At 44.0% G+C, this 16,014-nt stretch overlaps 1 protein-coding gene across 2 annotated transcripts in view; it reads right to left on the minus strand.

Annotated features, from left to right (window-relative positions):
• LOC105013033 (synapsin-2) overlaps window positions 1–16,014 on the minus strand; it is a 164,929-nt gene that overhangs the window by 10,773 nt on the left and 138,142 nt on the right. For both annotated transcript variants that reach the window (XM_020056412.3, XM_010874275.4), the window contains exon 9: window positions 559–661. In XM_020056412.3, coding sequence (XP_019911971.2) covers window positions 559–661 — 103 coding nt within the window. The remainder of the gene's footprint in view (window positions 1–558; window positions 662–16,014) is intronic.

Genomic DNA, 16,014 nt, shown 5'->3' on the forward strand with positions numbered 1-16,014 from the left:
CAGTGAGTGCTATACGTTATTGTCTTTTGCCTGAGATTATCAGTTCTTTAATTTGTATCGTATCTACGTATTTATTTCAGTGTTCACTGAATAAAGTTCCAACTTTGAAAACGCAAAACCTGTGACTGGGTCCTCCTATTATTACAACTTGGGTGAAAAAAAGTACCAATTTCGTTCCGAAACAGCAAAATCTGTACATTATTATACTTTTGAGAAAATACTATTCTTGTATTGCTGTGTAGGAACCGGCTAGCAAGCATTTTCACTTTAAACTTAATATCTTTAATTACTTTTTGATGCACCTCTGAGCAATGGGTGTAGCTGAAACACCTGAATTCATTAATTAGTAACGGTGTCCACGTACTTCTTTGCCATATAGTGCACTACACACATTATATTCTATAATGAGCCTTCCAAAACTCAAGAGGCTGCAAGAGAATAGTGGGCAAGGTTAGAGTGAGGAGAGAGAGAACAGATTACGTTTTTAGATGGATGTTGGTAACTATCTTAGTGATAAACAGATCAACTAGCCTCAAATCTATACAGATTAAAGCCTACCTCAGTGATGTAGTCCTTCCCATCCTTGCCACAGATGGCTTTGACTGCACAGATCTCAAGACCTCCAAAGATCTCTGAGCAGGTGTCCACCCACAGCTTGTACCTGAAAGACAACACAACATAAGATTAGTCAACTAAGCTTAAGCCATCCACAATTTATATCTGAAAGACAACACAACATCAGATTAGTCAACTAAGCTTAAGCCATCCACCACTTATATCTGAGAGACAACACAACATCAGATTAGTCAACTAAGCTTAAGCCATCCGCAATTTATACCTGAGAGACAACACAACATCAGATTAGTCAACACAACATCAGTCCAATATTGGTATTAGCTCACCTAACCAAACAATTGTTGTAATTTTAGATTAAACTAAGAACTATCATGAGAACTATCACCTTCTATTAAATAAAGCGAAGTTCGAAGCTCTGCTTAAATCCTTGCTGCCGGACAACGTTCTCATGGTCACTGGGAAGAAATGCTGTTGACCTGATAAACTTAGATCACACTTTCAACTAACAAAGAGTTTCAACTGGTTTTCCCCATTGGAGTCGGAATCAGAGCCAGACTCATCTCTTATGGGGATTGAGCTAAATGTTGGAAAATCACCCAGCAATCATACCCTGTAATTGTCTTTGGTCCCCACAGAGTTAGGGTAGTGATGATATCTACAACAAACTCACACCACACAATCTGAGATCTGCCTGTTGTGGGAGACAACTGCATCATAAACCAATGACTCTGCACCTGAATGGCAGTGGAGAGAGGATATCCCTGTGGAGAGAGGATATCCCAGTGGAGAGGGGATATCCCAGTGTAGAGAGGATATCCCAGTGGAGACGGGATATCTCAGTGGAGAGGGGATATCCCAGTGGAGAGAGGATATCCCAGTGAATAGAGGATATCCCAGAGGAGAGAGGATATCCCAGTGGAGAAGGGAGACCACCGGGCAAGGACAACAAGGATGGTTTGTAAATGCAATGCCTTTGAGTTTGTAGATAACTCATTGGCTCAGTTTATGGGACTCACTGATAGTGGAATCTTTTGCCAGCATATGTACGTAGAGTAGACAAGCTAGATTTTTACAATGAGACATTGATTTGGTTTGTGTGAAATCCCTTCCAACCCTAGACAGCCTTTATAGAATTATCAACCCAAAGAATGGAAGTGGGTAGGGACCCAAACACTGGTCCATTCTCCCAGAGTACGGACCGGCCTGCTGTCACCACCCAGAGTCCTGCCTGGCCAGCTGTCACCACCCAGAGTCCTGCCTGGCCAGCTGTAACCACCCAGAGTCTACACATTCAACCCATCATTGTTTCATGACTATTTTCAGAGGTAAATAACCATTGTTTTTTTCCCTAAAGTTTCTAATAAAATGGTGTTTGAAAAGAACATTTAATGTATTTATTAAATTAACATTTAAGTAATTTATTTATGGACTAAAGTCAATTAATTACTGTTAATTACTCCACATTAGCCGAAGAAGAGAGCTGGGTGAGAGAAAGCGCCTTTTACGAGACTTGTACTATCACATGCCTAATCAGTTATTAACACTAGAAACGCCAGGGCTTTTAGATACATTATATGAAGAATTTCATTGTTTTTTATTGGAGGTTTTATGAAACATAAGAATACTTTTTTTTTTACTATTTCAAAGAACATAGGCTATAGTATTTTCATTTGTGTAATTGCCATATTTAAATTGAGAGATAAATCCATAAAGATATTTGATTACAAGGCCAATACAGGTAAAAATATTTGCATAAAGCTAACCATAAAGCTAAATCAAAGAGTTATGAAACAGTCAAGGATAACACTTTTATTTTGATTCACTAATAATTCATTACTTTGATACCTTTGATGAATTACATAGGAAGCTGGATCATCTTCAGGGTTCTATAAAATAATCAGCAAAATTTCATATAGCAAGCAAGCTTATTTATATAGCACAATTCATACATCGAAGCAATTCAATGTGCTTTACAAAAAAAAATATATGAAAGTACAAAAACATAAAAAGAACTAGAGTGATGTGATCGGTTCTCTTGGTCCTGGTTAACATTCAAGCAGTAGCATTCTGAATGAGCTGCAGCTGTTTTACAGTTTTTTCGGGAGTCCATTTACAGTGAGGAGAAGAAGTATTTGAAACACTGCCGATTTTGCAGGTTTTCCCACTTACAAAGCATGTAGAAGTCTGTAATTTTTATCATAGGTAATCTTCAACTGTGAGTGACGGAATCTAAAACAAAAATCCATAAAATCACATTGTATTCATTTGCATTTTATCGCATGACATAAGTATTTGATACATCAGAAAAGCAGAACTTGGTACAGAACCCTTTGTTTGCAATTACTGAGATCATACATTTCCTGTAGTTCTTGACCAGGTTTGCACACACTGCAGCAGGGTTTTTGGCCCACTCCTCCATAAAGACCTTCTCCAGATCCTTCAGGTTTCGGGGCTGTCTCTAGGCAATATGGACTTTCAGCTTCCTCCAAAGATTTTCTAATGGGTTCAGGTCTGGAGACTGGCTAGGCCACTCAAGGACCTTGAGATGCTTCTTACAGAGCCACTCCTTAGTTGTTGGCCAATATCTCGCGATACATGGCCCAATCCATCCTCCCCTCAATACAGTGCAGTCGTCCTGTCCCCTTTGCAGAAAAGCATGCCCAAAGAATGATGTTTCCACCTCCATGCTTCACGGTTGGGATGGTGTTCTTGGGGTTGTACTCATCCTTCTTCTTCTTCCAAACACGGCAAGTGGAGTTTAGAGCACAAAGCTCTATTTTTATCCCATCAGATCACATGACCTTCTCCCATTCCTCCTCTGGATCATCCAGATGGTCATTGGCAAACTTCAGACGGGCCTAGACATGCGCTGGCTTGAGCAGGGGGACCTTGCGTGCGCTGCAGAATTTTAATCCATGACGGCGTAGTGTGTTACTAATGGTTTTCTTTGAGACTGTGGTCCCAGCTCTCTTCAGGTTATTGTCCAGGTCCTGCTGTGTAGTTCTGGGCTGATCCCTCACCTTCCTCATGATCATTGATGCCCCACGAGGTGAGATCTTGCATGGAGCCCCAGACCGAGGGATATTGAGCGTCATCTTGAACTTCTTCCATTTTCTAATAATTGCACCAACAGTTGTTGCCTTCTCACCAAGGTGCTTGCCTATTGTCCTGTAGCCCATCCCAGCCTTGTGCAGGCCTACAGTTTTATCCCTGATGTCCTTACACAGCTCTCTGGTCTTGGCCATTGTGGAGAGGTTGGAGTCTGTTTGATTGAGTGTGTGGACAGGTGTCTTTTATACAGGTAACGTATTCAAACAGGTGCAGTTAATACAGGTAATGAGTGGAGAACAGGAGGGCTTCTTAAAGAAAAACTAACAGGTCTGTGAGAGACAGAATTCTTACTGGTGGGCAGGTGATCAAATACTTATGTCATGCAATAAAATGCAAATTAATTATTTAAAAATCATACAATGTGATCTTCTGGATTTTTTTATTCTGTCTCTCACAGCTGAAGTGTACCTACGATAAAAATTACAGACCTCTACATGCTTTGTAAGCAGGAAAACCTGCAAAATTGGCAGTGTATCAAATACCTGTTCTCCCCACTGTATGTTGGCACCAAGCAGCTGGCATCCCATGACGTTTGGATGAACCCCATCAGGTCTAAAGCGATCTTTACAGTTCCAGAAAATATTGAAATTGTCAATTAACCTTTCCTGTGGTTGAATCATGCTGATTTCACCCACATATTCAGCCCAAGGAGTCTGCTAAAAGATTAAATTCCTTTCCCCAAGGATGGAATGGGTCATGAGATGAAAACGTTGTTGAAAGTTGTTTATTTTCTCCAGTAACATAAAGAAATCTTTTATAGGATCTCAGAGCCAGTTTTCCTTTGTAGAATGTCAAAAGACCCAGTGTGGATAATAATCTGCATGCACCGATGTGTCAGCCATGGTTAGGTTTTCAGTCTTTGCCATTCTGACATGCTTGGTTACGTCATCCCCAATCAAGGTAGTATCTGGCTAATCAGATGTTTCTTCTTTCCCTCATCCTATCAGTGGTTTTAGGGCTATTTCTTGGATTTTGGTTAGCCCTAATGGTAGTGTTGGGGTTAGCTTCCTTAGGTTAATTTACACACATTTTGTCAGGGTCAGTGGATTGTACCTGTTTTGCAGTGAGTTCAGGTGGTGGATTGAGGGTTGGTGCTCTCTTATTTGATTTCTTGCTGGATTTACCTCTGCGCCGTAAGACGTCAGACCAAGTCCCCGCTGGAGTTGTTGCCTTTGATCTAGCCCGGGTGCTGTGCCAGTAAGATGTGTCATTGGGGAAGGCTGGTTTGAAAGCCTCTGCGGTTAATCCAGTGGCATTTGCACACTGTCAGCCAGGTCCGGGACACAGTGGTCTAGATTTGAAGTAATCCCTTGTATACCAATCTGTGTCTGTCCATTAGCATTTGGTAACTCACCCCCTAGAGTAACTGCTACAGAGTCAATGAATTGTTCACTCTCACGTATTTCAAGCTGTGTTATCATCTCATTCAGCCGTTTGCTCTGAAATTGCTCTGATCTGTTCACCAGTTTTGACTGCGTTCTATCAAGTATAGGGAATTCTTTAGAGCTCTCTAGCCTTAGGTTAGCCTGCTGTGTTATGTTAGCATTAGCATTTGTTGATTCACCTACCGAACTGGACCCACAGTCCGACCCGAGGAGCGCTCTGGTGAATAAATCTTCTAAGTGGTTGATTCGTTCCTCCAACGTTTGTCTTAGCTCCTCCATCATAAAATCACTCAAAAATACAAAAGAACTATGCTGTAATTGTAAAAATATTATTAAAACAAATATAGAACAAAAATGAAACAAATGTAAAAGATTTAAAGAAGATAAAAAGAAAATGAAAAGTAAAAAAAGAAAGGCTGGCAAAAGGCAGGAAGCAGGAGAGTTGCGTTATGCGACTAACCAGGGGTGGCATTCCCCCCCCACCGTTATAGACCTATTCAGACAGATTATATGTTTCATATTTTGTTTCTCTCCTGATAAAAAGGGAATTTCATGCATAAGATTGCAATACTAAGTTTAGAGGTAAAACAGATTTTGTCCGACTCCATATGATCAGCATTGATCAACTATGTCATCAACATTCACTTCATTCTCATTGTTAATTTGCACTCAACCAGAAGAAGCATGATCCTTTATCTGGGGGTATCGTTTATTTAGAGTGATATGCGCCTGCCTGGGTACTATCTGGCCAGCATTTTTGGTCTACTTTGAGATTTTAGATGTGTGCGCTTCTACAATAATTAAACCCAATGGAAAATATAGTAGTCAGATATGTTTATTTTTCTGTTAGTGTGAAGCTATCTGATTTCAAAAATACATCTTGACTAACTAATATTTTAGAACCCCCTATTATCTGCTTATCCAACAGCAATTTTGAAAAACATCTTATTGTACTGAGTAATCATTTGATCAAGTCATTAATGTTTATGATGATTATCAGCAGAGACGTTGCTACGATCACAATACACCCCCTCCCCCCAATGGCAGAAGTCCCTATGGCGCTGTCTCATGTGTTGAAATAAGTTTGTAGATTTGTTGTGATGCCGCTTGTTGTTCTAGCCATTACGGGTTTGTAATATTAAACCTACATTGGTTTGTGACATCTCTCTTGAACCTGAAATGTTCACAAACAATTAATTGATCCTCTTCCTCTCCCTAACAGCAAGCCCTACTCCGCACTATTCTTTCCCTAACCCCTAACCCTAACCCCCTAACCCAATTAATCGATCCTCTTCCTCTCCCTAACAGCAAGCCCTACTCCGCACTATTCTTTCTGACTGGTTCGAATTTGCTGTTCGGAGTGCCTGCACAGCTAGTATTGTTTCCCTGACCCGCACGTGTTGTTACTTTATTTGGTTGTTGCTATTACTTTTGTTAGTTATAGAGCCATCATGAAATATTGCCATGTCAAGATGTGCCATGCTAATAGATTCCTACTCAAAAAGACTGAACACTGTAATAAAATCAAAAGGTGCTTCAACAAAGTATTAGTTTATGCAACCAGGTATTATTATTATTTTTTTCTTAAAATGTTTATTTTGTTTTTCAATTTAATCATTCAGGTTATAGGTCACATTAAAGGTGGAAAAAGATCTGACATGATTTATCTTGGTCTGATTCTTTTACATCACAAGAACCTGGCATTTTAACAGGGGTGTGTAGACTTTTTATTTGGGTCTCTTAGAGATTTCCTTGTTTTACATGAAATTAGTTTGAATAGGAAATATAGCAATATGAATTGGAAATATATTTATTGACAAGGTTAAAAATTATTTAAATTGAAATAATAATTGTGTCCTTCACATTTTTCTTTCGTGAAAGAATCCTCGATTTGCAATTACAGCCTTGCAGACCTTTTGCATTAGTGGTCAGTTTCTTAAGGTAATCTGAAGAGATTTCACCCCATCCTTCCACATCCTACAAATTGGATTGGTATCCCTCAAGATTTTTTTTATTGTTGAACAAACACAATGCTCTCAGTCAATCCAAAATATAATTGAACTTCAAACCTGAATGTTTAACAAATGATTTTTTTTTTTAGTGCAATAAATAAGTAACACAAAATGAAAATGAAATAACATTTCTGGCCTTTCAAAATATTCAGTGACCGATATAGCCACCCTTCTTTTCAATAACTGCCATGAGCCTTCTATCCATGTAGTCTGTCAGTTTCTTGATTTGTTCACGGTCAACTTTCAATGAAGCAGCAACCACAGACTCACAAAAGGTGTATTGTCTTCCCTGACTATAAATCTCACATTTGAGAAGGATCCACAAGTTCTCAATAGGATTTAAATCAGGTAAGGAAGGGGGCCAGGTCATTATTCGGGCATCTTTGAGGCACAAGCAGTGGAGTACTTGGATGCATTTGATGGAGCATTGTCCTGCATAAAGAACATGGCCTTATTGAATGCTGAGGACTTCTTCCTGTACCACTGCTTGAAAGTATCTTCCAGAAACTGGCAGTAGGTATAGGAATTGAGTTGGAGCTATTTTGGGTCTAACTACCTCATCCTTAATGATAGTAGCCAATACCAGTACCCCTCCTCCACCTTTCTGGCCCCAAAATCTGTCTTCAGGTACTTCTTTGCCCAGTCTATATGCTTCAACATATGAATCTTATTCAGTGGTGGTCTTCTTTCAGCTTTCTTGACCTTGGCCATGTCTCTGAGCACTTGACACCTTGTACTTCTGGACACTCCAGGTAGGTAGCAGTTCTGGAATATGGTGGCACTGGAGGATAATGGGTTCCTGGTAGCTTTATGTTTAATTCTTCTCAGGTCTTTTGCAGTTAATTTGCATCCTTTCTTCTCCATACATTTTTTGCACCCCAGTTGATTATTCGCAACAAAGCGTTTGAGTGTATGCCTCAATAGTTTAGGTATTTCAAGAGTGTTGCATCCGTCTGAAAGGCATTTTACAATTTATGCCTTTTTAGTGTCAGTTAAATCTCTTTTTTGGCCCATTTTACCTGAGGTCATAAAGCTGCCTAATAATTATGTACACCTTGATATAAGGTGTTATTCACTGTTGCCCAGGGGCACAGATAGGATTTTTTAACTGGGGGGGACCAAGCTCTCAGCAAATGATTTAAACTCAATTCGTTATTTTGTGTAATTTGGGCTTTAACCTGTGCTTAAGTAGTTACTTTGCGTATTTTGGGCTAATGATTTGTACTAAAAAGCCATTGGGGGATTCTTATTTGAAACAAAGGCAAACAAAGGCTTACCTGATCACCACTAGCAATGCATGATCAGACTTTTATTTGACTAGTATGCCAATCACCCACCAAAACTTCATGTCTTTAGCAAAGTATGTTTTATTTAAACATTTGCTTATCTCAGCATACAAAGTATATCATTATGAACAAAAAAGCAAAATTATAATAATAAAATAAAATAACAACAATATATTTACATAAATAAAAATAAGTAAGTATACGGAGCATGAGAAATTCCGTTTAGTGTAGCCAAACAAATGTACTCAATGAAGGACCCAAAAACATCTCTCCTCCTTTCATTACCCTGAACATACTGCTGGGCAATTTCTTGTCTGTCCAGTCTGTCAAGCCTCTCTTGGTAAATATGGCACACAGCAATGCCATTGAGTATTTTTTTGAGTCATGGTTGAACGCAAAGTTTTCAACCTGAGTAACCCACTAAAACTGCGCTCTGCCTCAGCAGATGATATGGCCACCACCATCAACAATCTTACTAATGTCTCTACCTGATCAAATAGATCAGGTAGATCTGACTTCAGGGAGCATTTCTCTCAAAACATGCACAGCATCTGCAGTTGTGCTGACCTTGTACTTGTTTTTAAACATGGCTAATTGGACTTTCAAGTCTTCCTCGTTCAGTTCAGGATATTTCCCAAATGCTGCATTACTTGTAATGGGAGTCAGGTGTAAGTTTTTCAGTTCTTTTAAGGGTCAGGTTGATTTGGATTTGTATATGTCATTATCATGTCAACATCCTCTGTGTTGCCTCGGGTCCCACCTTGTTGTTCTGTCCCTGCTTCTTCTGTCTGTAATTCTACTGTCTCGCCTTCCTCATGCTGTCTTTTTCTACTGTGGCTGCCCTCCTGCAGATCCTCACTTGACTGACTTGGGCCTGCCTTACTGTCATCAGAAATTGCCTGCAGGCCAGGAGGACAACATTTTAAATCTTATAATTTCCGTTAACCCTCTATACCTCTATAGAATTTAGAATTTGAAATACAACATATTCCTGATAATTAATGGCTAAAACTACTATTTCAAATGTCTAAGAATAACTCAAAATGTTTAATTTAAATGTTAATTACAAGTTTGTTGCAATTTATAGATTAGAAATATCTTTCAAATTATGTATGACATATTACTAAGAGCGGTTCAAAACCCCTTAATGAAGAATAAAATTTTGAGTACCGTGACGTCGCCCGGTATGGCGCAGCCGGGGCCCCACCCCGGAGCCAGGCCCGGGGTTGGGGCTCGAATGCGAGCGCCTGGTGGCCGGGCCTTCCCCCATGGGGCCCGGCCGGGCTCAGCCCGAACGGGTGACGTGGGGCCGCCCTCCCGTGGGCTCACCACCCACAGGAGGGACCATAAAGGGCCGGTGCAAAGAGGATCGGGCGGCAGTCGAAGGCAGGGGCCTAGACAACCCGATCTCTGGACACAGAAACTGGCTCTAGGGACGTGGAATGTCACCTCGCTGGCGGGGAAGGAGCCTGAGTTAGTGCGTGAGGTTGAGAGGTTCCGATTAGAGGTAGTCGGGATCACCTCTACGCACGGCTTGGGCTCTGGAACCACACTCCTTGAGAGAGGATGGACTCTTCACCACTCTGGAGTTGCCCATGGTGAGAGGCGGCGGGCTGGTGTGGGTTTGCTCATAGCTCCCCAGCTCTGCCGCCATGTGTTGGAGTTTACCCCGGTGAACGAGAGGGTCGTTTCCCTGCGCCTACGGGTCGGGGATAGGTCTCTCACTGTTGTTTGTGCCTACGGGCCGAACCGCAGTGCAGAGTACCCGACCTTCTTGGAGTCTCTGGGAGGGGTGCTGGAAAGTGCTCCGACTGGGGACTCTATTGTTCTACTGGGGGACTTCAACGCCCACGTGGGCAACGACAGTGACACCTGGAGGGGCGTGATTGGGAGGAACGGCCCCCCTGATCTGAACCCGAGTGGTGTTCAGTTATTGGACTTCTGTGCTAGTCACAGTTTGTCCATAACGAACACCATGTTCAAGCATAAGGGTGTCCATCAGTGCACGTGGCACCAGGACACCCTAGGCCGCAGGTCGATGATCGACTTTGTTGTCGTCTCATCTGACCTGCGGCCGTATGTCTTGGACACTCGGGTGAAGAGAGGGGCGGAGCTGTCAACTGATCACCACCTGGTGGTGAGTTGGATCCGATGGTGGGGGAGGAAGCTGGACAGACTCGGCAGGCCCAAGCGTACTGTAAGGGTCTGCTGGGAACGTCTGGCCGAGTCTCCTGTCAGAGAGATCTTTAACTCCCACCTCCGGCAGAGCTTCGACTGGATCCCGAGGGAGGTTGGAGATATTGAGTCCGAGTGGACCATGTTCTCCACCGCCATTGTCGAAGCGGCCGCTCGGAGCTGTGGCCGTAAGGTCTCCGGTGCCTGTCGAGGCGGCAATCCCCGAACCCGGTGGTGGACACCGGAAGTAAGGGATGCCGTCAAGCTGAAGAAGGAGTCCTATCAGGCCTGGTTGGCTTGTGGGACTCCTGAGGCAGCTGACGGGTACCGACAGGCCAAGCGGGCTGCAGCCCGGGTGGTTGTGGAGGCAAAAACTCGGGCCTGGGAGGAGTTCGGTGAGGCCATGGAGAAGGACTATCGGCTGGCCTCGAAGAGATTCTGGCAAACCATCCGGCGCCTCAGGAGAGGGAAACAGTGCCCTACCAACGCTGTTTACAGTAGAGGTGGGCAGCTGTTGACCTCAACTGAGGATGTCGTCGGGCGGTGGAAGGAGTACTTCGAGGATCTCCTCAATCCCGCTGACATGTCTTCCATTGAGGAAGCAGAGGATGAGGGCTCAGTGGTGGACTCGTCCATCACCCGGGCTGAAGTCACAGAGGTGGTCAAGAAACTCCTCGGTGGCAAGGCACCGGGGGTGGATGAGATCCGCCCTGAGTACCTCAAGTCTCTGGATGTTGTGGGGCTGTCTTGGTTGACACGCCTGTGCAACATCGCGTGGCGGTCGGGGACAGTGCCTCTGGGATGGCAGACCGGGGTGGTGGTCCCTCTTTTTAAGAAGGGGGACCGGAGGGTGTGTTCCAACTATAGGGGGATCACACTTCTCAGCTTCCCCGGGAAAGTCTATGCCAGGGTTCTGGAGAGGAGAATACGGCCGATAGTAGAACCTCGGATTCAGGAGGAACAGTGTGGTTTTCGTCCGGGCCGTGGAACACTGGACCAGCTCTATACCCTCTACGGGGTGTTGGAGGGTTCATGGGAGTTTGCCCAACCAATCCACATGTGTTTTGTGGATTTGGAGAAGGCATTCGACTGTGTCCCTCGCGGCATCCTGTGGAGGGTGCTTGGGGAATATGGGGTCCTGGGTCCTTTGCTAAGGGCTGTCAGGTCCCTATACAACCGAAGCAGGAGCTTGGTCCGCATTGCCGGCAGTAAGTCAGACTTGTTCCCAGTGCATGTTGGACTCCGGCAGGGCTGCCCTTTGTCACCGGTTCTGTTTGTAATTTTTATGGACAGAATTTCTAGGCGCAGCCAGGGGCCGGAGGGTGTCAGGTTTGGGGACCACACGATTTCGTCTCTGCTCTTTGCAGATGATGTTGTCGTGTTGGCCCCTTCTAACCAGGACCTTCAGCATGCACTGGGACGGTTTGCAGCCGAGTGTGAAGCGGTGGGGATGAAAATCAGTACCTCCAAATCCGAGGCCATGGTCCTCAGTCGGAAAAGGGTGGCTTGCCCACTTCAGGTTGGTGGAGAGTGCCTGCCTCAAGTGGAGGAGTTTAAGTATCTAGGGGTCTTGTTCACGAGTGAGGGAAGGATGGAACGGGAGATTGACAGACGGATCGGTGCAGCTTCTGCAGTAATGCAGTCGATGTATCGGTCTGTCGTGGTGAAGAAAGAGCTGAGCCGCAAGGCGAAGCTCTCGATTTACCAGTCAATCTACGTTCCTACTCTCACCTATGGTCATGAGCTTTGGGTCATGACCGAAAGGACAAGATCCCGGATACAGGCGGCCGAAATGAGTTTTCTCCGCAGGGTGGCTGGGCGATCCCTTAGAGATAGGGTGAGAAGCTCGGTCACCCGGGAGGAGCTCAGAGTAGAGCCGTTGCTCCTCCACATCGAGAGGGGTCAGCTGAGGTGGCTTGGGCATCTTTTTCGGATGCCTCCGGAACGCCTTCCTGGGAAGGTGTTCCGGTCCCGTCCCACCGGGAGGAGACCCCGGGGAAGACCTAGGACACGCTGGAGGGACTATGTCTCCCGGCTGGCCTGGGAACGCCTCGGTGTCCCCCCGGAAGAGCTAGAGGAAGTGTCTGGGGAGTGGGAAGTCTGGGCATCCCTGCTTAGACTGCTGCCCCCGCGACCCGGCCCCGGATAAGCGGTAGAAGATGGATGGATGGATGGATATTAAGAAATGTTTTTCATCATATTTAATTTAAGCATCTATATCCTACGTTGCTCCGTACAATAACAAAACAACATGATTTCCTGCTATAAGAGGATGTCAAAAGTTTATGTAGGCCTTTATTTGTTATTTGCATAAACTTTGCACCACACAAATTTACTTGTTATAATTATTTTTATAGTGGCTTACACGACAGTGAACATACCTCAGTCAATTTATACAGTACAATGGGTTAAATGATAAGATTAAACATTATTTCCTGACGACGATAAATTGTTTGATTTATCCAACCATTCTTTTTGTGTTCATTCATTATTTGCCTCTGTCCACTCACCTAAATGCATAGTTATGGTCTCCACATTTTGCTGTGTTTGCTAAGTGCTAAAGCCTTCATGCCATTGCCTTTATGTGGCATTTATACAGTCGATTCAGTTCAGAAAATCACAGACTCAGCACAATCATAGATGGTATATGATCACTATGGTAACTGGTTACCGCTCCTACAGGCATGATTGAGGCACCTACCAGCTCCTCATAGGACCCTGGCGATGCGTCACTCAGGAGTCATAGCACACACACAGAGAGTTAGTGTAAACACTGGTTAGTCCTCTGTTTTACCGATTTATTTCACCTTTCGTAGGGATGGTGAGGGCGGGGGACGGATCGGGTCTCTATGAATCTGGGGGGGTCATATCCCCCCCGTCCCTAGTGCCATCTGCGCGCCTGCTGTTGCCACACCCTCCCTCATTACACAAATACAGATCACCTGAAAATGATTCAACCCAATGAGTTCCCAGGCCAGCCGGGAGACATAGTCCCTCCAGCGTGTCCTAGGTCTTCTCCGGGGTCTCCTCCCAGTGGGACGGGCCCGGAACACCTTCCCGGGAAGGCGTTCCGGAGGCATCCGGAACAGATGCCCAAGCCACCTCAGCTGACCCCTCTCGATGTGGAGGAGCAGCGGCTCTACTCTGAGCTCCTCCGGGGTGACCAAGCTTTTCACCCTGTCTCTAAGGGATTGCCCAGCCACCCTGCGGAGAAAGCTCATTTCAGCCACCTGTATCCGGGATCTTGTCCTTTCGGTCATGACCCAAAGCTCATGACCATAAGTGAGAGTAGGAACGTAGATTGACCGGTAAATCGAGAGCTTCGCCTTGCGACTCAGCTCTTTCTTCACCACGACAGACCGATACATGGACCGCATTACTGCAGAAGCTGCACCGATCCGTCTGTCAATCTGATTCAAGCTGATAGAAGAGCAACTTTGACTGAAATAACCACTCGTTACAACAGAGGTATGCAGCAAAGCATTTGTGAAGTCACAACACGCACAACTTTGAGGCGGATGGGCTACAACAGCAGAAGACCCCACCGGGTACCACTCATCTCCACTACAAATAGGAAAAGAGGCTACAATTTGCACGAGCTCACCACAATTGGACAGTTGAAGACTGGAAGAATGTTGCCTGGTCTGATGAGTCTCGATTTCTGTTCAGACATTCAGATGGTAGAGTCAGAATTTGGCATAAACGGAAAGAGAACATGGATCCATCATGCCTTGTTACCACTGTGCAGGCTGGTGGTGGTGGTGTAATGGTGTGGGGGATGTTTTCTTGGCACACTTTAGGCCCCTTAGTGCCAATTGGGCATTGTTTAAATCCACGGCCTACCTGAGCATTGTTTCTGACCATGTCCATCCCTTTATGACCACCATGTACCCATCCTTCGATGGCTACTTCCAGCAGGATAATGCACCATGTCACAAAGCTTGAATTATTTCAAATTGGTTTCTTGAACATGACAATGAGTTCACTGTACTGAAATAGCCCCCACAGTCACCAGATCTCAACCCAATAGAGCATCTTTGGGATGTGGTGGAACGGGAGCTTCGTGCCCTGGATGTGCATCCCACAAATCTCCATCAACTGCAAGATGCTATCCTATCAATATGGGCCAACATTTCTAAAGAATGCTTTCAGCACCTTGTTGAATCAATGCCACGTAAAATTAAGGCAGTTCTGAAGGTGAAAGGGGGCCAAACACAGTATTAGTATGGTGTTCCTAATAATCCTTTAGGTGAGTGTACATTGGCTTACACATAGGTATTTTTGTTTGTATTAGTCCACTAGCCTAGCAGGTTAGGGGTGGTTGTCATACATACAATGGATATAAAAAGTCTACACACCCCTGTGAAAATGCCAGGTTTTTGTGATGTAAAAGAATGAGACAAAGATAAATCATGTCAGAACTTTGTCCACTTTTAATGTGACCTATAATGTGAACAATTCAACTGGAAAACAAACCGAAATCTTGGAAGGGGGAAAATGAATAATAAAAACCTTACAATAACCTGGTTGCATAAGTGTGCACACCCTCTTATAACTGGGGATGTGGCAGTGTTCAGAATGAACCAATCACATTCAAACTCTTTGATGTTCCTGTAGCTAACATTGTTTTTTGTCTAGAGGAACAATAGCTTGACAAAAAATAACATTATTAGTATACAAATATCCTGACTTTTCCAAAACATAACGTTATAGCATTTAACATGCATCATGTAAAACACTGCGATTTACCTTAAACCGACTGGTTATCCAGTTTCTGTGTCTTCCACTATGGCTTCCAAAAACGCAGCAGCTGAGTCAATCGTTGCTGCAGTGCCACAGAAGGCTGACCTGTGACCCAGCAACGCACGTAGACGGTCAAACTATTTGCTCCGCCGGTCAGAACCACTTCTGTTATTGTGATCCTTGATCTTCTTGTAATCTTGTTTTCACGGTGTGAAAATGTTCAGCTCATGTAACTTGCAGGGTATTTTCACGAACACATTATTACGCCGTTTCCAATTCCCGCTGTATTTGGTCCTCAGCATAAACACAATAAGGCCTGGACTTTTTCATGCATCTGTCGTTCGATTTATATTCTGCATAAAAAGGTTATTCTGTTTGCAAGTACAACTAACTCCTTTACTAAGCTGAGGACGGCTGCAGACATTTAAAAATTGTGGTTGAAAACATATGCGAGTAAACTCTACTACTACTTGACCAATCTGAATTGGACTATTGACTTTTGAGTCAATTGTCCAATTACTTTTGGTCCCTTGAAAAACAGGGGGCTACATATTAGAGCTGAAATTCCTAAACCCTTCCTCCAATTTGAATGTGAATACCTTCAAACTAAAGCTGAGAGGCAGCCCTTTAAGCCCATATTCATTATTTAACTGTAACTTGAACATATTTTGGTAAACAGACAAAATAACAAAACATGTGTCAGTGTCCAATTATTTCCAGACCTAA

Source organism: Esox lucius, chromosome 2 (genome assembly GCF_011004845.1).
Source record: "Esox lucius isolate fEsoLuc1 chromosome 2, fEsoLuc1.pri, whole genome shotgun sequence".
Taxonomy (NCBI): domain Eukaryota; kingdom Metazoa; phylum Chordata; class Actinopteri; order Esociformes; family Esocidae; genus Esox; species Esox lucius.